The sequence below is a fragment of the Talpa europaea genome, assembly GCF_964194135.1.
Source record: "Talpa europaea genome assembly, chromosome: 11".
NCBI classification, from domain to species: Eukaryota; Metazoa; Chordata; class Mammalia; order Eulipotyphla; family Talpidae; genus Talpa; species Talpa europaea.
The window spans coordinates 86243608-86269970 of record NC_140078.1 but is presented as its reverse complement, the minus strand read 5'-3'; the positions used below and the strand labels follow the sequence as shown (position 1 = coordinate 86269970).

The window sequence follows — 26363 nt, the reverse complement described above, 5'->3', positions numbered from 1 at the left end:
ATCATCTCCAAGGTTCACCTCCTAAATAACATAACTGCAGACCTGTCCTCTTCACCAAATCCATGGTGCCATCTTTCTAACAGCCTCTGGAATTGCTGCCTGGGTTTCTGGCTCGCCTCCCCACAAGCCAAGCTGATCATATTCCCTGCCCCCAAACTGGATTCCCCCCATAATTATTAGGAAAGGAGGCCATGGAAAACTCATGACTAATCATATCCAGGAGTGAACTAGCAAATATCTCATACATGTATTGCCATACCTCTAAAGAGTCAAATTAATGGAGTGCATCTGGAACAAAAACTCTACTGAACAACAAATTTCATTGGAATTTCTGAAAACCCTTAGAAACTGTAGTGTTGTGAGGACCACAGTGAGACTCATAGGGGTCTGTAAACTGCAAGAGACCATTGATTTATTTTTTATATTATTTTTTTTAATTTTTTACATCATTGTTCATTTTTAAACAATATTTGCTTCCCCCACCCCCTCAGGTGTAGTCCCCATAGGGTTTCCTTCACCAAGTGCACTTCCTAAAGTGCCTTAAAGCCCAAGATTTTCATTTAAATATGTACCAGAACCACACACACATTTACATGGAAACTGTTCCTCTGATGATTTTGGCCTCCGAAGTTTATATGACAATATACAGGCACTTCTCCACACTGATATCCTGAGTGGGGTATTTGGCAGACATCAGGCAAGTTCCGTAGAGTATTTGTCTTTCTCAGACGCCTTGTGAACAGGTGGATGACTTAGGTAGGGATTCAGCAAGTATGTTGAGCGGTGCCTGAGCAAGTTTGATCCCAAGGAGGTGAACATGGTCTTGTCTGTTTACTGAGCCAGTTCACATAGAAAGTCTTGCCGTCAAGATAAACTCACTGACAGTTTCTTCTGTCCAGTTCGCCTGTGCTCGATTGTCTCCTTTTCCTTCAGTGATAAAGCACCAAACTGAAGCCCTGGTCCTACGTTGGCTAAAATTCCTTTCTGCTCTCATTTTCCCTTTTTTTTAACTTCTCTAACTCCTTTCCTTTTTGCTTTGTTCTTATCTGGATCTGCTGCGGGGAAATTTCTTTGTCATGCTCGCACCTCAGCCCCCTCATCAGATATTATTTTTAGAAGTGACCCTTGCTTACTCCATGAAAGAAATACAAGGGAATGTGCTTGAAACCTACTCCATCATTTTATTTTTTTTAAGATTTATTTATGCATACAAAAACTGGGTTACAGGCCAGAGATGTGGGGGGTGAGAGGATTCACCAGAGACAGAGTGGGGAACAGAACAGGCAGATTGACCGAAATACACTGCTGAGGGGAGCAGCGGGCGAGTCAGGAGAGGTCTGCTGCACCATATGGCTTGCTCCCTGGCCAGCCGGGGGATCGAACTCGTGCTGCAGAGGCTGTGGACAGCTTCATAGGTTGCGTCTTACCCCTTGTGCCACCAGGGAGGCCCCCTACTCCATCATTTTACTCTACATGTAAGTCTCCTTATTTTAAAACTTTTGACTTCCCTGCCTAAAGATACTAAAAACCCACTGAACAGTCTTTCATATACAAAGGGCATTTATATAAATTTCAGGTGAGGTTTTTAAAAACAAGGTGAACTGATCATAGGTGTGCACATTGCCACCTGATTTCAAAGCAGAGGGCCAGCCTCAGTGTCTTAAATTTCTACTTCTCAGCCTTCAGTTTTATACTGTCAGTAAGGCCTTAAACTCAGTTCCCATCCATGTTGGATAGCCCTGCCACACACATGGAGCCAAGGATATATCGCCTCCTGTGAAAAGGATTTAGGGAAAACCATCATTGATAGTAGCCCCTAGGTGCCAGATGGAGTGTGCAGGCAAGATTACTGATAGCAAAGGGAGCATCAGAGGCAGTGTACAGCTTCTCAGCAGCTCACTATCAAGTTCCTGCTCTTATCCATCATACAGGAATGTTTTCTTCCTCCTTGTCCCTGGAGTTGATCTTAGGATATTTCCAATAGTTCAAATTAGACTTATCCAAAGAAAATGATTATACATTCACTGATAATATAGTCTATGGACTCAAAACCTCTTGCTTACAAGGATGGCCACCATACCAGGCCTGGCCAGAGTGCACACAGACCGCAGCAGGGCTGCCCACACCAGCCTGGACTGAGGAGGAGAAAAGCATTTAGAATTACAAGACAAAAGGATCACTGTCCACTTGGGAGGAGGTAAAATCTCTATATCCAAAAGCAACCAGTGGGAGGGAAGTGTGCTTTAAACTGTCTTATTAGTATAAAATACCACTTCAACTATTTGTACATTCTGATATTTCAGGCATTATCTAAGAAGGGTTTTGAAAAACTTTAAGAAGCTGAGCTAGGCAGATAGAGCCTTGCTAACCTCTCACACTTTCCCTAAGATTGCATATTTAATACTCTGTAGAATTCCAGGTATGCTCCTTGCTGGATGCAGCACTAGGAGCCCCAGAAAGCCCCTTCACCTTGCACTGGGGTGGGTATCTTCTCTTCTTGGAAAGTCCAGCACAAAGGCCTTGGCGGTGCCAGTCTGGAGAGGCCCTCCAACAATGTTATTTTTTTTTAAGATTTATTTATTTTTATACAAGAGCTGTGTACAGGCCAGAAGCGCAGGAGGGTGAGAGAATTCACCAGAGACAGAGCAGGGAGCAGAACAGGCAGATGACAGAAATACACTGATGAGGGGAACAGCGGGTGCAACAGGAGAGGTCTGCTGCGCCATGTGGGGCTCTCGCCGGCTGGCCGGGATAGAATCTGCACTGCAGAGGCTGCAGAGAGCCTCACACGACTGTGCTCAACCCACTGCGCTACCAGGGAAGCCCTCAACGATGTTATATTGACCCTCTTTCACAAATCCTGAAATCAAGTTTCCCCAGAATCCCAGGACTTCATTCACTTCCCAGATGCTCCCAGGTGCCCAGCCCTCAGCTTGATCCAAAAAGCACGTGTCTCTTGAAGTCAAGACACAACTTCACTGCAGCCAGTCACGAACCTCTTTTCTCTGTTCGGATTCCTTCCAGCACTTGCGGGGCAAGTGAGGTTGCGGGAGAAAGACAGTCTTCCACTTGCAAGGAGATTCTGACCTGAGGGACTCCTCATGTGCCCCAGCTCTACCCAGCTTTACAGAGGGCCCTGAGGCCTTCCAGACTCGAGCACCAACCCCCAAAGGCTCAAATGAAGGAACAGGATGTCTCTTTCAGTCATAGATCCACCCACCTTCAAATCCACGGGTAGTTCATTTACATAATAGGTTCAGAAAATGATTTGGTAACTAAGATTAAGCTATATTTTTGTGTTTTTCTTTTAAGTGTTTTGATAGTTACAGCTTCCCTCTCCCTCATGGCAACCAGACAGTGCTAATCACCAACGAAGGTCCGTTATTCTTGCAATTAGTATGGAGGTAAAGAGTCAAGATGAACAAATTCCAGACTAATATTCCAGCAAGAATAGCTCGACCATTATGCTTCCTTTGCTAAACTGCATATAGAGGAGTTTATGGACAAAAACACTATCGACTCTATTCTCTTTTTTTTCCCCTCTTTCTGACATGAAGGATCTTTTAGTGAAGTGTTTTCATCCCCTCCTGAATCCACTTCTTTTGCATGTTTCCTGCATTAAATTTTTATTGTGTGCATGGAAATCAATATTCTAGATACATGCACAAGTGCACACATTAAAATGAACATGACTTCATTTATTTCCATGATTAGACATTCAAATAAAAGTGCTTGGGTGTCTGTTTTCATATTCATAGGTCGAGATCCGTACATCAGAGGTATTTGTATAAGTGACATTTTTATTACATTCATTTCATTTGCAATATGATAGTGGATCATAAATATGTTACTTTTATGCCACCAAATCTGATTTGTGGCACTTAGCCCTCACAAGGAGAATGCTTGATGTTTTATGGAGCACCTTTCATCCGAGAAGCGCTTTGCAAACATCAGGCTAGGTTCTGCCAGGTGTGTGACTCAGGCCCCTGACCCTAAGGATGCCCCACCTGCCTTAACCGCCACAGGATGCAGAGCCCTCAGTGATTCCCCTGCAGACCCTGCAGTGACAATGGGGCTAGTTTCTGGAAGCCAGAGGCTCCAGTGAGCTCCCTGTTGTCACACATTGGCCTCACATCTGATAGTGCTCCAGATGGAGTCACTTTGTCCTTCTCAAAGTGACTCTGCTATGGGCTGGACACTGTGTTAAGCTCCAGTGACACAAAAGCAAAATATGGCCTTTGCCCTCCAGATATTCACAGACTAGGAGGGGATTGCCACATAGAACAGCATTGCCCCCTACCTGCTCATGAGAGGGGATCTGATCCAGACATGACCTCCTCCCACCTCCCGTGCCCTCCTAAGGAAGCACCTTGCCTGCAAGTGGTTTGCAAACCGCAGGTGAGTCACAGATATATTGGTGCACATGCCAGCCAACTGCATCAGAATGAAATGTTTCAGGCAACCCTGGGGGTTAAGCATCAATTGCACACCCTAGATTCTCAGAAGAGCATCTCTGTCCAGCATTCCTGTTCCTGTACCAGTCCCTTAGGCAGACACACACACACACATCCCAGTAATATACATACAGAGCTCCAGTAGCTGCTTCTTAACACTTCCTACATTGTGGAACCACTGATGTGCTCAACAGACATAGCAGAGCAGAGTAATCAAGGGTGAAGGCCCTGGAGCCTGGTTTCCTGAGTTCAGATTCCATACCCCTCACTTACAGGATGCATGGCCTTGGCATTACTTTTCTGTGCCTCAGTTTTCTCATCTGCAAAATGGGCATAATAATGATCCTTTCCTGTCAGGTTGTTGCAGGATAGAATGTGAGTAGAGGACTTCATAGCATACCCATAGTTGCTATTGTAATGAATGCTTTCAATGTTATAATAAGTAATACTCTATTATATGTGTTGTCATATATGCAATAATAGTGATACCGGTATTCTGACTATTATTGTTTGTTACTGTGGTAATAAGATTACTATCTGCTCCCACCATAATTAACTCATAAGTGAGTTTCATGGCAACAGGAACCATCTCTGTGGTTCCTGGAACCACAGAAAAGGACTAGATTCTTCTGTCTGTGTGACTGGCTCACATAAACTTTTATGCTGAATTCACTCTTTCCCACCTAGCACAACACCCACCCATCTCCGGGGAATGCTGCTACCGGCCCAGGAGAGAGACAGACAAGTGCTGGATCCTGGGGTGGTGCTCATGCCATATCCTCTGGCCCCCCTGCAGCACTGTGTCACGCCCAGCCCCACACTGCTACTGTACAAGGGGTGAGCCCCAGTGCCACCCCAGCAACTGCTTAGTCCCCAAACACTGGACATCACTGCTGTCCCCAGGCCATCCCATGCAATGCAGTGTCTCCTCAAATCTGGTAGTTCTTTTTTTTTTTTTTTTTTAAAGATGTATTTTTTTTTTTTTAATAGAGGCATGCTTTATTTATTTATTTATTTGTTTTGTTTGTTTGTTTATACATGCACTGGGTACAGTCAGAAGCGCGGGAGGGTGAGAGAATTCACCAGAGCCAGAGCGGGGAGCAGAGCAGGCAGAGGGACCAAAGTACACTGCTGAGGGGAGCAGCGGGCGGCAGGAGAGGTCTGCGCGCCATGTGGGACCCTCCTCTGGTGGCTGGGGAGCAGCCGGGGATCGAACCGGCGCCGCAGAGACTGCGGGCAGCTTCGCAACCCAGCGCTCAACCGCTGCGCCACCGGGGAGGCCCCAAATCTGGTAGTTCTTGGCTAACTGTCTCTCCGCCTCCTCCAGGCCCTGCATCTATGTCCCATGGCAGTGTAAGCCACTGAGCAAAGCAGCTGCTAAAACCAGTTTAGAAAACTTGTCCATCAACTTAGGAACCTTTACAATAATTAGGATGTTATCACCAGAGGGGTTGCTGCATCTTGGGGTTGCAGAGAAGTTTCTGATAATCCCAGGCATCAGTTGGTCATGGAGAGCGTAGTTGGGGTACAGGAGGGGGGACAGAAGCATCCTGAAGGGAGCATGAGGTCACCCAGTGGCCCCTCATCTGGTGGTTAACTGCTAACAACATGTGAGGCTGGGCCCCAAAGCACAGAAGTCAGAGCTCTGGCTTTGCTGCTATTATTTTGCCAGTGGTGGGGCTATCACCACACTATCCAAGTGAGCGCCCCCACCAGATGCCAGGAAACAGCTCACCAAGCACCCCTGCCCCTCTACTGAGCCCCTCCCCTCAACCTGACCTCACATCTCACTTTCTTGACACAGTTCAGATGCTCAGTGGTGGCAACTCATAGGGTCTGTACCTCCCTCCCTCCCAGGTTACCGTTGAGCTGGGAGTTTTCCAGTGATTTTCCAGGGGCCTGTGAGCAAAACGGAACACTTGGTGCTGACACATTAATGATGCCTGAGAAGATGACTATTAAGGACTTGCCTAAGGGTGGGATTAGGTGTAATTGTGTGTGTGGTTCCTCTGTTTTTCCTATTATTCCACTGAAATCCCGCCTTGACTACTTTCAAAGAGGGTGGTCTTGGGCCTCAGGTTCCTAGCATGTGGATATGGGATTATGATGACCGCCTCACCCAATTCACTGTGGGTTCTTAAATTGCTTAAGGCCGTGCTGGCTGGCACGCCTAAGCCACCCATAAATGGATTCTTGTTCCTGCTGCTGAGTGGCTGCAGGGACATCTTGGCTTGTGATTCTGGGCAGAGCCAATCCTAGTGCCCAGTGACCGTGACTTCCTCAAGGTTCTGGGTTTTTATTGTCCTTGTTGTTTTGAGCTACAGTGCACCCAACACTCATCATTTCAAGCGTACAGTTCAGTGGTTTATAGTCTCTTCATAAAATTGTGTAATCATTCCCACTAATTTCAGAATATTTTCATCTCTCTCAAAAGAAACCCCATGCCCATTAGTGTCACTTCCTGCCCGCCCTTCCCGCAGCCCTTGGCAACCCTTAATCTGCTTCCTGACTATGAAACTGCACACAATGAACATCCCCTATAAATAGATCATGCAACACATGGGCTCTGGTGACTGGCTGCTCTCAGCCAGCAGGTACCCCAGGTTCATCTGTATTGCACCAGGTACTTCACTCCTTTCTGTGGCCAGTAATTTTCCATTGTGGGACCCGGGCCATGCTTTGCATTATGCTTCACCAACTGATGTGCATTTGTGCTGTTTCCACTTGTTGGCTACTGTGAATGATGCCATGGTTAGGAACCTTTGTGTTCACGTTTGGCAGAGACGTAGTTTCCTATCTTTTGGGCCTACACCTCAGAGCAGAGTTGCTGGGTTATGCGGTGATAATGCTGCATTTAATGTTTAGAAGCAGTACCAGACTGTTTTCTTTGGGGCCCCGTTTCAGAAGGACCCTTGTGGTTTAGACTTTAACTCTCGTGCTGAACAACAGGGTCATTGGCAGAGGCTGGCTTGGGAGGGGGTCTGACCCTGCGCTGTGGGCCTCCCTTGGTGCCCGGCACAGCCTCCACTCACTCACCAACTCTGTCCTGTGGACAGCGGCCTGGTGTCTCCCTCCTCCCTCTGCACTTCTCACCTTTTCCGACCTTACTCTCTGTGGTCTCCCTGCTTGAAACCACACTACCCTTTACGCTGCATTCCACCCCCCTGGCCCTGCACCCCACAGGGCACGGTCTGGCACATGAACCAGTGTGCCCTGGAAGATAATCCACTGGAAGCTGTCACCTCACATGGCCTCTTACACTCTTTCTAGAGCTGAGAATATTCTGGGCTAAAGCACAGTGTCATTTCAGAGTCACGGGGGAAGGAGATCATCTGGAGAGGCTTTCTTCTCAAATATGTCCACTTCCTTAGGAATAAGTGAGTCCAAGTTAGGAAAAAACTTACCAGATGCATAATTTGCTTCTCTGAGACTCAGCTGCCTCTTCTGTAAAATGGGTTTAATCCCAGCCTTCTTGGGATTAAGTGAGATACTACGGACACAGCTCCCACTGCCATGCTCCAGATGCTCCATGAATGAGCTCCTCCCCTCTCCCCACACTACCCGCCCCCAGCGGCCCACACTCCCAGGGGTTTTTCAGTATCATTCTCTCCATGCCCCTTTTTTTCTCCCTCCCTTCCCTTTCTATTCCCTTCTTTTTCTTGCATCTCTCCTCTCCTCATGCCTATTCTGCCCTCACCTCCTGCCCCATGCAGGACCTCAGGTAGCTCTCTGTAGACATAGGGCACTGCCAGTTCTCAGCTCACCTGCTCCAGTGCCAAGCCAGGCCAAATCCTCTTAGGGCAGGGACCAGGGTGGTTTTGCAGCGCAGATTCCCAGGTCACAGCGGTGTCACACAGACAGGTGGTGACCTGGTTCACTTGTACCTGTGGGGCTCCTTAGGTTTCCCTCCCTGGGAGGTCCTAGCAGAGACAGAGCTTTGAGTGACACCTAGATTTGAAGGCCTAAGATACCTTTGCTGTGAGGGGCAGCTAGGACTACTGTGGTACTAGATCCTGGGCCCCGGCTGTGTTGAGGACTGAGCTAGGGTGGGAAGTGGCTGAGGCAAGGACCCACCCCTGCCAGGGGCCCAGTGGGTCAGGCGTGGAGTGGAGCAGCTGTGGACGAATAAGTGAATAAATGAATGAGTAGTTTTCCAGGCCAAGGGTTTCATAATGCGTAGATTATTATTTTTTTAAATAGCTTTTTCAATTAAGAAGAGAAGACTATGGTTATTATAGAACATTTAGGAAGCAGGAAAACAGAAAGGGCTAAAAGCCATAATCCCATCAATTCCAAGATGAATTTCTTCAAATGTGCCAATAATAAATTAATTCAGAGAACTAAAAAGAAAAGAAGTAAACCAAAATGCTTGGCTGGGGATTGGTAATTATGACACAACAAGAGCTTTATTCAGGGATGTGTCTCCAGGCAAAAGTGGCCCACATGAGGCCTCTCTGGCCATCCCCTCTGGAATTGGGAGGAATGTGCTTGGGAAAAATCTCTCTTCAAGCTGCCCGGCCACCTAGGAAGATCTTTCTAAGCAAACCAAGGCTCCCAGCCTTCTGGGGCCCCTGAGCATGGCTTGAAAATTGGGTAGATGAGCACGTGTAGAAAGACAAGCCTCACTCTCTCTCCAGCCCTCCCAGCTGTCGAGCCTCTTAGGAGAAGTGTTTCTAGCACCTTTTCCTACCATTTCTATCCTAAGTGTCAAAGGAGTCCAAGAAGTCCTGGGGTGAGGGGGGGCCCCAGCACAGTCAGTGCAGTCCGGCTGTAAGTGACCCCTGATTCGCCTTCTCTCCCATTTCCAGCCGTCAGGAATGACAGAAACAAGAAAAAGAAGGAACCTTCGAAGCAGGAATGCACGGAAAGCTATGAAATGACAGCTGAGCTGGATGACCTCACAGAGAAGATCAGAAAAGCTCACCAGGAAACCTTCCCCTCGCTCTGCCAGCTGGGCAAGTATACCACGGTAAGAGCAGCTTCCGCACCGGGCTCTTGGGAGTGTGGGCTTAGGCGCTTGTGCACACACCTGTGCATCCTTCACTGCAGCCATGAGGGCATTCACTCCAGAAACAAACTGTGCATGCTGTCCGCCCAGCTGTGTGTGAGGCTCCTGAGACGCACATAACGAAGAGAAGGCTGCTCTCTAGGGACTTAGTCTTGAGGGGAAGGAGACAAATACGAGCTTTGAGGAGTTGCATGGTCCTGACAGACACCTGCACAGAGCTCACTGGGGACCTCAGGGAAGATGGTGTCAAAAACACCAACCAGCCCTACGAACCAACCAAGAGGGTGAGGCCTCTGCCCTGGGCTGGGTTCCAGGCTCAGCGAGGGTGTTACAAACCCTCAGCAAAGGACAGAACTGACATCGATTCTGTGTGTGGATGGGGGTGTCCATCGGCTCCCCATGTTCTGTAGAGGTTAGAAATATTGAGAAGTGGGGAAAGAGAGAAAATGGGACTGAAAGGGAGGAGGTGTGTGTTGACTGGTCTGGAATAGCGATGGAGAATTCATGAGGTGCTTTCGTTTTTTAAAGCAATTTTTGCTCATCTTATGTCCGCTCTCCTATACCCCAGTGTGACACAGCCAGGTCCTGAATAGACATGTGTTGAATGAGTGAGTATAACTGAGATGCTGATCTGGCCTCCTGGAGTGGCTTATGTTGCTTCCCAATGACAGTAGTTAAACACCCTTTTTAAAAAATCCAAATATGTATGCGTCTGCTGTGACGGTGACTGGCGTGCGAGCAGAAGGACAGTATGAGAGGTCATGAGGATGAAAAGATGAAACGGTGATGCCAGCAAGAGACTGCGCAGCGAGTGGAGATGGTTCATGGGGAGCACGCAGCCATGTGTTTCAGCGTGAGTGACACAGTTTTCTCGTCAGATAGTGAACAGGAGCAGGCCCAGAGGGTTTTGCTGTGGAAACTGGTGCTAGGACATGCCAGGGTGTCTCCTCCTCCGGTGAGCATGAGGCTGTGTGGGGTGTGGAGGCTACACAGTTGAGTGGCTCCAGCCTCTGAAGGGCTGGCAAACCTAGACTCACCTGGACGCAGAGGAAGAATCTAGAACAGCACTTCCCAAACCTCAGTGTGCTTCTACAGCAGCTGGCAAGCAGGCTCTGCTTCAGCAGTTCTGGCCGGAGGGGTATTTCTAACAAGCTCCCAGGAGATACTGATGCTGTTGGCCTGCACACCACACTCAGAATGGCAAGGGCCGTGAGACATACTTTGAGTAGCAAGACCCAAAATGACCTTGGGACCCACCTGAGCCTTTGGCGTCAGGGAGAAGGAGACCGTAGCGTGTCCTAAGGACCTTTCCCTTTCACCTACTTTGGAGATGAGACACCATCCATCCCCAGCTGGGGCCTGGCATCCTAAACACTTTGTGGGGACTTTCTGCCCCCCTTGTTTGATCGAACGGGGAGAATGGAAATACAAGTTCCATCTCCAGAAGACCGCTTAGCTACAGGACCACCCGACCTCCTTCCAGACATGCGCAGTCAGTTTCTGGGATGCAGGTTGCCCGGATGCAGTTTCTCCACTGACTTTGCTCTTTATTTCTCTTCTCTGTGTGCAGCTCTAGCTGTTTTTATTGTAAGCAACTTGAAATCCTTTCTGGAAGTAGGTGGGGGTATAAATAAATAACAGCAGCCCTAACAGTTCTCGGCAAGTTCTTGTTCCAAGTTGAGCATTTTGATGAAGAGCTTTTTTTAGATAGACAGTTGCTTCCACTGCAAGGAAACTTCCTGCCATCCTCACCAGGCTGCCATCCCTGTCAGATGCCTTGGGAATAAATGGGCAGAGAGGAATCAAAAAGGCAGCTAGCCACCCACCTCCAGGTCTTTGAAAGAGTAGATCCTATTTTATTTCCTAGTTAGGGTAGGTTTGTGCAAATGGCCAGGCCCCAGGAGGCAGCAGGATTGGGTGGGGGAGGCAGAAGTGTGACCACCACTCTCTACATGCAGACCTGGGTGGGGTGTTCACCTACAAGCTGTAGAACTGCTCTCCTTGGGCAGGCTTTTAACCAGAGGCCCCTCCAGAATCAAGGGAAAAGGAGGGTTCCACAAGGAAAGCAAGGGAGGGCCATTTATAGTGAGCTTTCCACAGTAGAATGGAGGAGCAAACCCGAGGTGACATCCCAGCTCAGAGGCTGAGTCCTCTGCTTCCTTGGGTGGAACCCTAGTGACTTTGTCACCTGGGCTTTAGGGCCTCAGAAACTCACGTCCAGATCTGGCCTGTGTGGCTTGGAAGTTGCGTGGCCTCAGCCCCCTCTCTGTATTATGGGCATTTGCATTGTACCAATCCAGTGGGGTTGCTGGGAAGTCTTAAGTGAGGAAAATACATCAGAGCACCTTGCATATGGTAGTTTCTGGAACAGAGGAGATGTGCAAAATGGGCAGGTCTCCTCGCGATCCTGTTGTGAATATCTTGTCATTTTCTTTAGGGACACTGTCCAGGTTCTGGAAAAATTAAGTGGTGGGTGGGTGGCCTGAGGTGCGACCCCAGCCCGGAATGTCTGCTCGGGCTGTCTGGCTTCTGCCCTGCTGCTCTGCCAGGTGCTCAGGCTGTTCATCACTTCACAGGGCTTGGTGGGGGCAGCCCTGCCAGGGGCTCAGGCTGTTGAGCTATGGAGATTTAAGGAGCCCTTAATCTACTCAGAAAAATGACCAAAACAGAATCCTTAAACCACTAAAAGAGGGCCTCCCTGGCAGCGCAGGCGGTTGAGCACAGCACTGTGAAGCTGTCCACAGCCTCTGCAGTGCTGGTTCGATCCTGCCAGCCAGGGAGCTACCCACATGGCACAGCAGACCTCTCCTGTCTCGCCCGCTGCTCCCCTCAGCAGTGCTTTTGGTCCATCTGCCTGTTCTGCTCCCCACTCCCCACTCCCCACTTTATATATTTATTTATATATAAATAAATCTTAAAAAAAAAAACAGCAAAAGACTTTGCAGAGATGTATGGTTTAAAAAGGAAGGCGGTTGCAAGCAGTGCTCACCACTGTAGGCTTAACTTCCTTTCTAGAAAATAAACGATGTGATCAGCCAGAGATGCAGAACCTGGAGGTCAGGAATGAAAGATCAGGGGAGTGATGAGGCCCGAGTTCTAACCCAATCCACCAGCTCACAAGTGGATGTCCTTCAACCAGGCCTTGACTTAAATAAGCCTGATTTTTGCCAGTAAGGGCACCTGCCTATCCAGATCAAATGGATGTTCCTTCACCTTCCATCACACAGTCACTGTGTACCTGCTCTCTGTTGAAACAGTGTAGGGTAACCTGAGCGACTGAAGCTAGAAGTTTCTTGTCTCAGCTCTGGGGGAGTTAGAAGTGTGAAATCAGGGTGTCAGCAGGGTCTCTCCCTGGTGACTCCAGGGGAGTATCCTCCCTTGCCTCCTAGAACTCCTGACTGGAAGGCTTTCCTGGCATTCTTGGTGTGTGCCTGCATTTCTCCAGCCCTGAGCTCCCCCCACCACCTTCTTGTGTCTTTGCACCAACTTTTCTCCATGCACGTCTCTGTCTGAATTTCCCCTTTGACCAGGATGCCCATCGTACTGGATTTGGACCTACCCTAAGGCCCGATTTTAAGGTGGTTATCTCTGTAAAGACCCTGTTTCCAGGTGAGGTCTCATTGTGGAGGGTTGGGGTTAGGATTTCACCCACCCTCGTGAGGGACAGCCCAGCTCCCATACCAGCTGAGAACACTCCATGTGTCCACCCACAGACGTTCACCCCAACAACCTGCAGCTGTCTTGCCAGGTCTGCCAGGTCTGTCTTGCCTGGCCGCTTTGTGCCTGGCAAAGGTTTTAGTGGGCAAGCAGGGTGGAGCTTTAATTCTTTCTTGGAGGTGCTCTTGGAGTTCTGTAGCCATCAAAGGTCCCCCTCAGCAGCTGAGAACACCCCAAATGTAGCCTCTCTTGGACACCCTCTAGAATACTGATCAGCCCTCCGTCCTGCCCTTGTACCCCACCAAAGTCCCTGGATCTCTGAGGTCACCAAGGTGTTGGGACTGTAGCTACCCAGAGGGGCCCCCTCCAGACTCATGTCCTGGCCCAGGAATCCTAGACAGAGGGTGTCCGGGAGTAACCCCAAAGACCACCTTCAGGAGAATCCTGCACTTCACTTTGCTTCTAGCCAGGCTTCCAGGAAGCACTTGGAGGTACTTAGAGACCCTCACCCTGCCCCCGCCACTGCCACATCCTACTGCTTAGAGTCTTCTGCCCCCACAGGCCTGCCACACCACGAAGACAGTGCCCACCTTCCCCCACAGTCCAGGGTGGCTGCCAAGCTGCCCTAGCCCCACCTGTTGGAGGCCTCCTCTGCTTCTGAAGAAAATGTTGCTGTGTGTTGGGGCCCCTGCCTCTTCCTCCCACGGGCGGACATATCTCAGCTGGCACATTCCAGAGGCCACGTTGTCATAGTGCCTAGATCGGTGTTTGTTGACCACGAGGAGACACTGGCCTGGCCCACCACATTCTCTTCATAGTGATGCTGAGGATATTAGCCTCCTCCTGGAAGCTTCCAGAGTTTCCAAATGGGAGGGAGATGACAAATGCAGCAACAGACTCAGGACAAGCCGTTCAGTCCAGAAAGTGGAACATGTGATAACTCAAGATGAGGGGGTGACATGGTGCAGGTGGGGAGCCCGGCTGCCACAGCCCGGCTGGACTCCTGTACCTCCGCCTGCCTGCTGGGCCTCTTGGACAAGTTACTTAACTTCTCGGGGCCTCAGCCCCCCGCTGCAGCCCATCAGAACCGTGACAGTACCTGCGTCACGAGCACATTGAGAGAATTAGAGTGAGCTCGTTGGAAAGCACTCAGAAGCGCCTGACCTGAGGCGAGGCCCACATGGGGCTGTTCCACTGAGTCCTTCGATATGGACAACCAGACAAATGAATGGTGGATGCAGCGGCACCGAACGGGCGTCAACCTCTGGCTATGGGCAAAAGGCAAAGCCTTCTTAACAAGGAGGCCACCTGAGCGGTGTGACTGACAGTCCCAGGCAACCTTAACGCTGTTCCTTTTAAGAAAATGTGTATTTCCTCCTTATCTCAAAAGGAGCCACAGGTGGGGATAAGCCACTGCCATGCCAGGAGCTGCCTCTGTGGGACTTTTAAAGAACTCTGGTGGTGCCACCTCCTTTTTTACCCTCTTCTTCTGATTGCCAGGCCAGAAAAAAGGGATCTATTCCTGAGACCAAAAATAAATGGTCATTTAATTGGATGTCATAGGTTAGGGGGAGGGTGTGGGCTTTTCTGAGGCAGAAGTAGACCCTGAGAGTTGCCCTGAGGCCTTAGGGCAGGCTGCTCCCCGGGGACCTCAGCTCAGCACTGGGGAAGGCAAGCTGTTGGCGGGGGGGCCCGGGGGGCTCCCTCCCTTGCGGCGGTGAGTTTGAAGAAGGTCTGTCTCCCCCTCTGCCACGGCAGAGCGGCTCTTCAGAACAGCTTCCCCCCACCCCATGTTCTCCTTCTCTCTCCCCCTGGTTTTCAGAAATGCAGCTGAAAACCCACACTTCCCTGGGTGCTTCCTCTACCGCCTTCATTACCAACCCAAACAGGCGGAGCCTCCATTCGCCTCAGCTGGAAGATAATACAGAAGCCATCGTGAACCGCATGCTATGAATCCTGCCTCTGGTATAATAAAACACCAGGTTATTTTGCGTTTTATTAACTGCCTCTTCCCTTCAGTTTGCATAATAGTGAGTTAGATTTTCATGCCGTTAAGACGGCTGTGCATTATTTTTAATAGAAGGTTCGACAGGCCTTTCTCTCTCTCCGCCCAGTGCGTGATCAAGCAACCCCATACGATGCTGATGAGGATTTCGTTCACACTTGCTGGGCTGGGGGAATGTCTTTTTTTCCAGATGGATACTCCATCGTAAAATGATTTCCCGCCGTAAGCTCGCCTCTCTGTCCCTCTCTTCCATGTCATCTTCCTACGAACTGGATAAACTGCCTATTAAATTTAATTACAGACCGAATGGCCGCACATCTTGATCTTATATTCCCCCGAGTCTACTGTATTCACTAAGGTCCTTGAGGAAGGAATAAAATAAATCTGGATGATGCGTGCCTACTTCCTACAGGGAACGTTGTGGAAGACAACTTGGCCCCCACTTTAGGTCTGGGCCGGCCTCCCTTGTGCAGACTCTTCTTGCTGGCGCTCCTGCCAACATTTGCAACAAAAGCTGGGTTTGTTGACTCCACGGGCTGATTTTCATGGAAGTGAGGAACTGAAGATACTGGTTAGGGATACCCGGTCCCCTTTCCAGAGTCACTGACTTCTGTCAGAGGCCTAGGGAATGTGTCCCCGGCTGGTTCAATAAGGCCTCTGGACATAATTGAACTCCGCGGTTTCGAGAGCAGAAGCCCACAGCAGGCCAGGCCCACAGCCCGGGAGAGCCTCTGCCTCCAGTGATTGTGCTCCTGAGATATTTTAAGCCAGCAAGGACCATTTGATTTATTCAACAAATATTAACTGAGTCCCTATTGTGCACCAGGCACAGCTCCAGACACTGATAATAAAGTCACGAGAAATGAGACAAGACGCGCCAGTGTAAAGCAGTAAATGGTCGTGTGAGGGGAGAAGGGCTATGAACACAGCAGGACGGGGGGGGGGGGGAAGGCTGCTGTCATTTTCAGTAGCATAGCCTGGGATGGCTCAAGAGAAAGTGAAATTTGATCAAAGATTTGAAGAAATAATATAGTGCATCGCGCAGCAACCTGGGAAGAACAGTCCAGGTGGAAGGAGTGGCCAGTGCAAAGGCCCAGAGGCAGGAGCTCGCATTATTATTCAGGATCACAAGGACATGCGTGAGGCTAGGCGGGGCGAGCTGAGGGTGGTGAGGAGTGAGAGGACATGATGTCAGAGAAGGTGGGCGGGGCCGGGGAAGCCTTGCAGCCCATGGAAAGGACTTTGGCTTTAGTTGAAGATGACAAAACTCTGGAGATTGAGAGCAGCACAGTGATTTGCTCTGCCGTGTGTTCTGGAAGCACCCGCTTGTGCCTAGATTGGCCTGAACATTTAGGGAGAGCAGCGTAGGATGAAGGCGCTGAGGGAGAGCTGCCGTAATCCAGCGGAAGGTGATGATGGTTCCGACAAGGGTAGTAGCTGTGGGGTGAGACCTCTTCTCTAAGTCTTGACAGTTTCGGGGGAGAATATGAAATTCTCAACCCTAACTTAGGCTGTAACGGCACACGAGCTAGAACCCTTCCTGTTGTGGGAGACAGAGCCCACATGCACGTGGAAAGAATGGACACGTATTCGAACGAACGGAGGGTCCCAGCCAGACCGTGGTAGAGGTTTAGACTGAAATCTGTGAACCCTCTCATAGGGATGAGGGCGCCCCTTGAATGATTTTGTGACTATCAAAAGTTAAGGGTTCCTGTGTGAGCTTGGGCCTCGGAGTCCTGGATGGAGGCTGCCGAGGGGCCAGAAGTCTGACTGTTCTCGGGAGGGGAGAGCACAGGGCAGCGCAGCTCTGCATGGCGCTTGAGGACTGCACCATCACGAGCAGGGCAGTTTCCTCAGTGCCCGGCAGTGGACAGGAGCGCCAGGGAAGGCCACGGAGGCCATGCTGTGGCCACCAATACACTGGGGACCTTCAGACGGTCTAAACTTGGTGGCAGTGGTTGCATTTTATTTTTTCCTTTAATTATCACGGACGCTTTTTAATCTCATTTCTACCATGGCAAATTTCAAGCATGATATGAATGTCAAGCGAGTAGAATAATAAATGCCTGTGATCACTCCACACCCAGCCTGGTTTCCTCTCTCCACCCTCCCAACCCTTTCTCTTGCATATTGTTCAGGAGTAAATCACAAACACCTGGCTTTGTAAACATTTTACTGCGTGTATTCTAAATGATAAAGTTCTGGAAACAAAATACAGCAGTGCTGTCATTTCTCCGCCAAAAATAAGCTGCACGTCTCAAACACCTTAGTATCTCAAATTTCCAATGTTCTCATATGTCACCAAGCATTTGCTTGAACCGCAGTTCAGATAAGGTCTGCATCTCGTGACTGGTTCGCAAGTCCCCTAAAAATCTTTTTGACCAAGTCAAATTTATTTGGGTATAATTTACATGAAATCAAATTCATCTTTGTCAGAGGTTTAGTTTGATGAGTTTGACAGAAGTCTAGTGGGTGACCCCTCGCCCTCGTCTAAGGTGTGGCACATGTATCTCCATCATCCCAGAACGTTCCCTGGTGCACCTTCGTGATCGACTCCCCCAGTCCCAGCTCCTGGAAACCGAGGATCTGGCCTCTGTCGCTATCCTCTTGCCTTTCCCAGAGCGCCGCATAAATGGAGTCATTCTCTGTGAAGGCTTCTGGGTCTGCCTGTCACGTAAGTGATGCTTGGAGGTGCCTGCGGTGCAGCCTTTCGCAGGGCCTCCTCGCTCGTGACTGCCGGCGGGCGGCCCGCCGCGGGGCGGTGTCTCTTCACTTACCGGATGCGCTCAGTGACTGCGCACCCAGGTTGCGCTGCTTTGAGACTGCAGGTTTTCCTTTCCCTGTTTCTTTTTTGGCTCCTTGCAGCATATTTGTTGAAGAAATCAATTGTTGTTTCTCAGGCGTCTTCTGCTTCCCGGATGGTGACAGTCCCGTCCCCCACGGTGCAGTTAATCGTGCTCTTCTGTCTCCTGCATTTCCTGATGTTAGATCTCAGGCGCATTCTACCTCCAGTGGGCTTTTCGGCCAGATTATGTCACAGGGGATGCTGTGCTTTTCTGTCACGGCCACTCAAACGACAGGTTGCGTTGCTCAACGATGCCGCGCTGCCGGGAGCCACTCATTCGCGAGGGTGATGGTGGTGGGTCCTATTCCCTATTCCTCCTGGGGATTTCCCTCACCTGCTACTAGGTTGCCCAGGGGTACAGGGAGAAGATTTTGAGCTTTTGAAAAGAATAAATCCAAGATAAAAACCTCAGTCCCCCCACGGGGAACTCCCTGCCAGGACTGTCAGTGCATTGGTCGATGCGCTACGTCCCGAGCTCCCGCTGGCTTCCCGGACACTCGCCTGATGGCATTTTCTCTCACTGTAGAATTCCAGTGCCGACCACCGCGTCCGACTGGACCTGGGACTCTGGGACAAATTCAGCGAGCTGGCCACCAAGTGCATTATTAAGATCGTGGAGTTTGCTAAACGTCTCCCGGGCTTCACCGGCTTGACCATCGCAGACCAAATCACCCTACTGAAGGCCGCCTGCCTGGACATCCTGGTACGTGCCTCTGAATTCTGGGATGTGGGGCGGGCATGGCGATGCGATGAAGACTGACTGCCACCCCCACCTCGGCGCACACCGACTTCCGTCCCCCTGACTGGAGTCTCAGTTTGTTGGCCAGAGGTGCAGAGACCCCCTGCAGTTGGCCAGAGCCTGCCTGCCCTTTCTCCCCTGCTGAGGTGTCCCCTCCACATGTCCCTGGGCAGGGTCCTGTCAGTCCTGGTCGAAGGCCGTCTGTGATGGTGGGAAAGCCACCTGCCCAAGGCAGGCCAGACCCGAGGAGGACTCGCTAGGGGCTGACCACTTCCCTCCCTGCTGTTCCAACTCATCCTGTACCCCAGGGCCTCTGAGGAGCATTCACAGCAGCTTCTGAGACAACCCTTAGGTCTTTATAAGGCCGTCAGGATTCTCCAGGCTAGATTGACCGCTGGAGGTAGTACCTCCATTGGGGGCCTTGAGAAACCCCATCCTTCCTACCTTCTGTGGAGCCTCAGTTTACCCCACCCATAGCTGAGAATCTGCTGCCCTCTTTTCTCTGCTTTTCTCATTCTGTGGATTCTAGGTCTTCCAAGAGGGTAAGGGCACTGCTGCATCTTGTTCTCTGCGGGCTCTGCTGGCTGCATGACACCCTCTCTCCCCAGTGGGGCCTCAGGGCTGCTGTGATCGTTTGGATGGGGACCGTCGCCTGACACCAGGAAGCGGCTCCATTAGAGTGGCAGGAGCGTGTCCTGTGAGCTTGTGTGCAGACAGGTCTCTGGAGGAAGTGAGAGGGAAGCCGGCTCCCGGGAGCAGCAGGAAATAGGGAGAGTAAAAGTGCTTAATGCATAACACCCAGTGGAATGCCAAGTAAGCCTCAGACGCCCGGGATGTTAGTCGAGACGGAGTTACTGCCATACAAGGAGTTGTTGAGGGGCTTTAAAAGCATATAGATTTTTCACTTTATTACATCGTTCATAGTTTTGGGTATAAACCGTTCTGCAAAGCAAATACATTTAATGAAATTGAACACACACTCAGTCTCCTCCGAAGGAGCAAGGACAGTAGACGGAGTGCTTGTGCAGGAAACGAGACTGGTGAGGTCTTTCCGCTGCTTGCTCCTCAGGAGCAGCAGTAACGGTCACTGCTGTAACGGTCCAGGGTCTAAGGACACTGCGGAACTTTTTTTTTTTAAATAAAATCAGAGGGTCTGAATGAACCAGGGGTTCTAGTCAGAAACCAGAGCAGTGCTCACCTGTCCCCTGCCCTCGCCTGTCGGGTTCCACAGATTTTTCTTAACCTTTTGTTTTATTTTTTTTTTTAAGATTTATTTATTTATTTATACATGCACTGGGCACAGTCAGAAGCACAGGAGGGTGAGAGAATTCACCAGAGCCAGAGGGGAGAGCAGAGCAGGCAGACTGACGAAGTACACTGCTAAGGGGAGCAGCGGGCGGCAGGAGAGGTCTGCGCACCATGTGGGACCCTCGCCTGGCGGCCCGGGATCGAACCGGCGCTGCAGAGGCTGCAGGCAGCCTCGCAACCCAGCGCTCAACCCTGCGCCACCGGGGAGGCCCCAACTTTTCTTAAAATTTTAAATGACTAGTTCCAAAGTAGCAGGGAGAAGAGACTCCTGCTGCAAGCAAACATGTTTCCTTCTTGAGAAAGGCAGATTGGTGGCAGGTCTTAATGGGAAAATGTCTCTCTCCCTTGAGCTCATAGGAACTTCATGCTGCCAGGAAAGACAGTCACTCAAAGTTTCGTATGTGCTGTTGTTATCATCATCACTACACCATCCCACAGGAAACTGAGAATAAGCAATCACACAGATCAGCATCTGCCCACAGGTGGCCAAACAATCAGTGTAGAGAGTGGGTCGGTGAGCAACTGGAGGTTTCTCCTTTGCCTAAAAACTTAGCAATCCCTGGATACCCCATCAGGGGGCTACAGGGTAGGAAAGAGTTTGATGAGGGCATTCAGTTCATTTATTCAACAAATATTCATTAACCATTTGCTGTATGGATGGCTGTACCCTGTGTGCTAAAGACACAGCAGGGAGTAAGGCAGGTAAAGAACGGTCCCCTCTGGGAGTTTGTCTAGACGCTCACGTTTGAGACAGTAGATGAGTCAGAAAGTGGCAAGTGCTATAAAGAAAATAAAGCAAGGAGGATGAGTCATGGAGTAGAATACTACACAGCAATGAAAAGGGCACATGTATTAACACAGGAGACTTGCACAGGCCTGATATGGAGTAAATAAAAGCCAGACACCCAAGAAGATACCATTTAGCCAAATGATTCCATTTAGCCAAATTTCAAGAATAGGCAAAACTAATTTAGAGAAATGGTCTAAGCAATGGTTCGTGTTGGAGAGAAGCTTTGATCAGTAGGATCCAAGGGAGCCCCTTGGTGCTAGAAATACTTAGGGAAAGTGTGTTCAGCAGTGCACTTGCAGGAGACCCAGGAAAGGACCAACAGGGCCAGAAGTTAATGAGCAAGGGAAAAAGAGGAGCAGTTGAAGGTGGAGGATGTGGCAGCCACAAGAAGAAATCTGGATTTTATGGAGGACCTTTAGCCAGGGAGAGGTTCCCCTGGGATGAGTGTGAGCAGCTGCGCTGGCTGCTCTGGATGGGCTGTGCAGCACCAGAGCGGGTGGAGTAGAAATGAGGAGCCACCTTCAAGGCCCTCACCGATGAGGACGGCTCGGATTTGGGTGGTCACAGGGATGAGGAGAGAAGTGGAAAGTCCTTGCCAAATGCACAAAGCCTCTCTGGGCTCCAGCCTCAGGCACTTTGCTGCTAGGAGGCCAACGGAAAGCCGTGGGGAGATGCTTGTCCTGGCTAAAGACCGTGTGCCGCTCTCCTCGAGGAGGATTGGCTTCGATTGCCAGCAGAGCTCTGTGTTGTCTGAATGGACCGTCCAGTGGTGAGCCAGTCTCGCCTGAGCTATTTTCACCCCATCTCGTGGGCTCTGGGTGCTCTTCTTTCCAGATAAAATACCCTCCTCTCAAACAAAGGGTGTTTTCATCTCAGAGAAGCTCGTGGTGGTTGCCAGTGGCAGTTGACTTTAGTGTGACAGAACGAAACTCCTTGGCCTCTCTCCGGAGACAGGCCTGGCCAGAAACCGTGAGATGGATGCCCACGGACCTCTCGGGCGGCCAGGGTGGTGGGTAGGGTGGCCGACCCTTGATAAAAGGAGACATTGACCGTTCTCTCATCTTAGGCCACATGCCGTCCTCTCTGGGCAGCCTCTTTAGACTTGATTTTGAGCTTTCTAAAGAGTGAGGCAATCGGCCATAGTTTAAATGCGTCAAAATCCAAATATTTTCCAACTTTTGAGGAGAAAAATCCTTCAGAGAAGTGTTTGAAAAAGATAACTTGTCTCTGCAGTTTGGACGTGGATTTCTAAGTGGTCCCTTGACAGCTCGCAGATGCCATCGCCCTTGTCTTCTTTCCAACCAAGCCCAGGTTGCTTTCACTCTCTTCAGGGACAGGTCTCGTGCGTGCGCGTCCTGGCAGTGTGCTGACTCCGCACGGACTTACCCAGCACCTGTTTGGCTCCAACCTGGAGACGTGTCTGCGGGCGTTGGGCTCATAAATACGGAGCATGGCGACTTTGCCCGTCACGTGATGGCTCCTTGTGTTTCTCCAGGTAGTTGGAGGAACGTTGGCCTGGGGTTAGGAGTCCTGTGTTGGAGGCCCAGGCACCATTATTTGTGTGATCTCAGGCACTGCGCTTCACCTCCCAGGGCCTCGGGCTTGTTCCCATGGACCTCTGGACGCTGCTGCTCTGACAGTGGGGATGGCTTCACGCCGCCAGCTACTGAGATGAAGCGCAACATGTCAGCCAGCCAGGGACTTGGAGATGGCGAGGCCAGCTTAGGGAGGCCCTGGGCAAATATCTGAGGCAAGGTCAACCACCCATCCGATGAGGAGGAATCTTAGTCCTTTCTTGGTCATCTTTTCTTAGCACGGCTGTACGGTTCACTGTGCCACTGGTGACACAACAAGGACATTAAGAAGCTTGAGGACGTGTCCTCATTTACAACACACCGCCCAATATAAATTGAAGCTTGTAGAATTGTGTCTCTCCGCCACAGGCCGTGTGCTCCCATGTACAGCTGTTCGGGCTGTGCACTGCACAAGAGCACCCGGCCTAGGAGACAAGTGAGACGGGTCTGCAAATCCACACTGGGCCGGCAGTTAGCTCAGGTTAGAGGGACCTAGTTTTTGCAGTGACGTGGCTGCAGTGGAGCAGATGACAGCACAGGCCCTGAGGCAAACCTGCCGTTGCTACGTACATAACATGCACGTGACGTTACCTAGAACAAGTTATTTGGGTTTGTTTTCCCATCTGTAAAGTAGGGTAATAGTAGTAGCTATTCATGGGTAGATACAAGAATTAAGTAATATATTAAAACTTAACATAGTACCCGGCAGATGTTATTATTTATTATTACATGTTGGAGGTGAGATATGCTACTATTCACCCTCCTCTATGTTCAATGTCAAGACGACCTTGGCGGCAAAGGCGTCTCTCCAGGGCATCCTGACACTTTGCTCAAGCTCCCTGGAGTCCTCCACGCAGGAGGAGGTGCTTCGAGCCCACTGTCCTCTTGGAAGCTCAGAGACCTGCGGACAGAAGAGCGTGAGGCCTTCTAGTGCATCAGGCCTGCCCCGGCCAATGTGGTCGGGGACGGGAGGCGCTTGCAGTGCCACTGCCGGTCAGCTCAAGACGATCTTCTCTTTGAGACACACCCTTGCCCCAGAGCGCTTCCCTGACAAGAGAAGAGATTTGCTAACAGCTGTTCTATGAGCCCTGATAGGAATATAGGCCGGGGGCTCTGCTCCTGGGGTCCCCTCCTCCGTGGGAATCCTGCGCTTGCTCAGAGAACACTCTTCCACACGAGGCCAGGTGTCATGAAGATGGCAGGCCTTCCTGATCACCCCGCGCAGGCAGACATTCGTGGGGCCCACACCCAGGCAAGCTGAGCGCCAGCATCTGGGACAGACTTCGCCCCCTCAGCCTCTGTCCAGGCAGCAGTCACTTCTCTCTGCGCTTCAAGCAGCTCTGAGGCATTTCCAGAGGGCAAAGTCCAGGGTAGAAACCGGGTTGCAGAGGCCCTTCCCAGTTGTTGGTACAGAAATGGAATTCTGGGGGGCAAGGGGGTGCTCCGAAGCGCCTTCCTAGCACACGGGCTGGGCAGGGCGGTGGGGATTTAAGTCGTATGTTTTAGCACTGCGAGGCGGGGCTGACTGTCGACTAATCCAGACGTTCTGGCGCTTGTTGTGCTCTGAGCGAGGCTGGCAGGCAGCGTGGTAAGCAGGTGTGTCCCTGGCGGCAGGGACCTCGGGGTGGCCAGCACGGTTACTCTCTGGGGCATGCCGGGTGGTGGGGAGCTCTGCAGCGGCGCTGGCTTCCTGCCTAAGGAAACCCCACCCGCACTTCGGGGCTTACTCGACGCGCCCCCTCTGCTCCAGGAGCCTGCCCTTGATTTCCTTCCCGCGTTGTCTGGGCTCGCTTCTCCCGAATGCCCCGCACCTTGCTGCTGCCACCCCCACTCCCCGTGTGCGGTTCTGGACAGCTGTGTGGCTAGAAGCAGCATGGCAGCGGGAACCCAGTGCAGGATTGAATCAGACTGAGTCCCGCGTTCACTGGGTGACGCTTGGGCATGTGGCTTAACCTTTCTGAGTCTTCAGTCCCTCATCTAGAAAATAAGAATATTCCATTTGTTGTTTGAAAGATTAAGTGTAGATACTGTCCCTTTTTTCAGACTCTACCCCTTTAAAAAAAAAAACAAAACCTACTACTCATTTTTTATTATCCCTAGCACCTGGCACAGTGCCTGGGACATAAGTAGGTACTCAGTAAATGTTTATTTGAATCAAATGAATTACTTTTAGCACAGATATTTCTCAAATTTTCTTGTGTGCTATTTATCATTCCCTTAATAACTTTAGCCCATGTTGTGACATCTGCAGCCTTGAAGTGGAGGAACTAGAAGACACACAGACATCTGCAGGGAGGGCACGCGTCCCATGGGAGTTCAGAGCACCTTGGAAATCTGCATGTTATTTGCTGCCCAGATCAGAATGATGCTGCCGGGATAGGTGTAGGCTGGCTTTGATGATCTATCTAATATGGGTTTGTTTTTTCTTTCAGATTCTTAGAATTTGCACCAGGTACACCCCAGAACAAGACACCATGACTTTTTCAGATGGCCTTACCCTAAATCGAACTCAGATGCACAATGCCGGATTTGGTCCTCTGACTGACCTTGTGTTCACCTTTGCCAACCAGCTTCTGCCTTTGGAAATGGATGACACAGAAACAGGCCTTCTTAGTGCCATCTGCTTAATCTGTGGAGGTACCAACTACCTAGAAAACCCTCGTGAGATTCCATGAAGAACAACTTATACTTGTAATTTATGGGAAATTCCTCATCTCCATTCTGGAGTTACTTTGCATGGAAAAAGACTTGTGACTAAAGGCAGGCAGGCATGCGTGGGGTTTCTTGCATTTTTCCATGTTGCTAGAAGTTAAAGGTATTGGAGATCACTCTGCTCTGAGATACCAAAATGTTATTTCTCCAATTGCCACAGGTATTTTTCAAAGGCAAAGTCAAACTATTATAAAATTGACTGTCTAGGGACATTTTAATGACAACCCAAGGGACTTTGCATGTGCTGCTCACTAATTTAGTGGCCAGGAATACAAGTCACTGGGTTGGCCCTGCCCCCGACCCCCACTCCTGGGTAGGATGGAGATAAAATATGATTTCTATGTCATGATCCCAGCTGGCTCGCAGGATGCCGAATCATGAGTAGTTAAAAAAGTAAAGGCCTTCATTAGGGGCCCATTTTCCTTAGTTTTATTGCCGGTCTGCTCGAGGTTGGTTTGAATTTAGCTCAGTAGCGACACCTCCTGGTCACGAGAAGTAATTCTGTCCCTGGTTTCGGCAGCCAGGAAAATGTGCTTTTGACATTGAGGGGCACAGTCATTTCAAGTATCACTGTTAAAAGCAGCTACACACCCCTTCAAATGTGTGTGTGATCGAGTCACCAGACTCTACCAGTCATGGCAGGAACAAGGGAAAAGGGAAATGTGCAGAAACCTCCTAGCCCGGAAAGTACGTGACGCCTTCTGTCCTGATACCATTTAATACTTTTTTCCTGGTTTCTAGACCGCCAGGACCTTGAGGAACCAACAAAAGTAGATAAGCTACAAGAACCATTGCTGGAAGCACTAAAAATTTATATCAGAAAGAGACGGCCCAGCAAGCCCCACATGTTCCCAAAGATCTTAATGAAAATCACAGATCTTCGCAGCATCAGCGCTAAAGGTATGTCTTCAGCGTCTCACTGTGCTGTTCAGTGAACCAGTGACCGGCGGTCCTAACCGGGTTGTGCTGCTCTGTACTATTCAGGAGGTTTGAGACTAGCTGCCTTTTTGTTGTTTTGGAATTAATTTCTCACAGAAATTAAGAGGAATTAAATAGTACCCACCATTGGGGGGTGGAAAAAAAGACCTCAAATCTTACCTTACTCGTTGATCTTCATAGATTTTTAACCATCAGATAAAGTGGTTTGAAAGCTGTTTTCAAAGAATACTATACGTTGAGCATTTAAATTTTTGAGTTTTATGCATTTTATCCTAATTTGCCACACATGTTCTGGTTTATATAAACTTGACTCCAGGTTTTCCTGAACATCC

At 50.0% G+C, this 26363-nt stretch overlaps 1 protein-coding gene across 4 annotated transcripts in view; it reads left to right on the top strand.

Moving 5' to 3' along the window:
- RARB (retinoic acid receptor beta) overlaps positions 1-26363 on the top strand; it is a gene marked incomplete at both ends in the record, with an annotated part of 333578 nt that overhangs the window by 305878 nt on the left and 1337 nt on the right. For 3 of the 4 annotated variants that reach the window (XM_084248146.1, XM_084248149.1, XM_084248147.1), the window contains 4 exons: positions 9263-9423; positions 18496-18672; positions 24813-25017; positions 25834-25992. In XM_084248146.1, the coding sequence (XP_084104272.1) occupies positions 9263-9423; positions 18496-18672; positions 24813-25017; positions 25834-25992 (702 nt within the window). The remainder of the gene's footprint in view (positions 1-9262; positions 9424-18495; positions 18673-24812; positions 25018-25833; positions 25993-26363) is intronic. The other variant, XM_084248148.1, reaches the window with a different exon arrangement.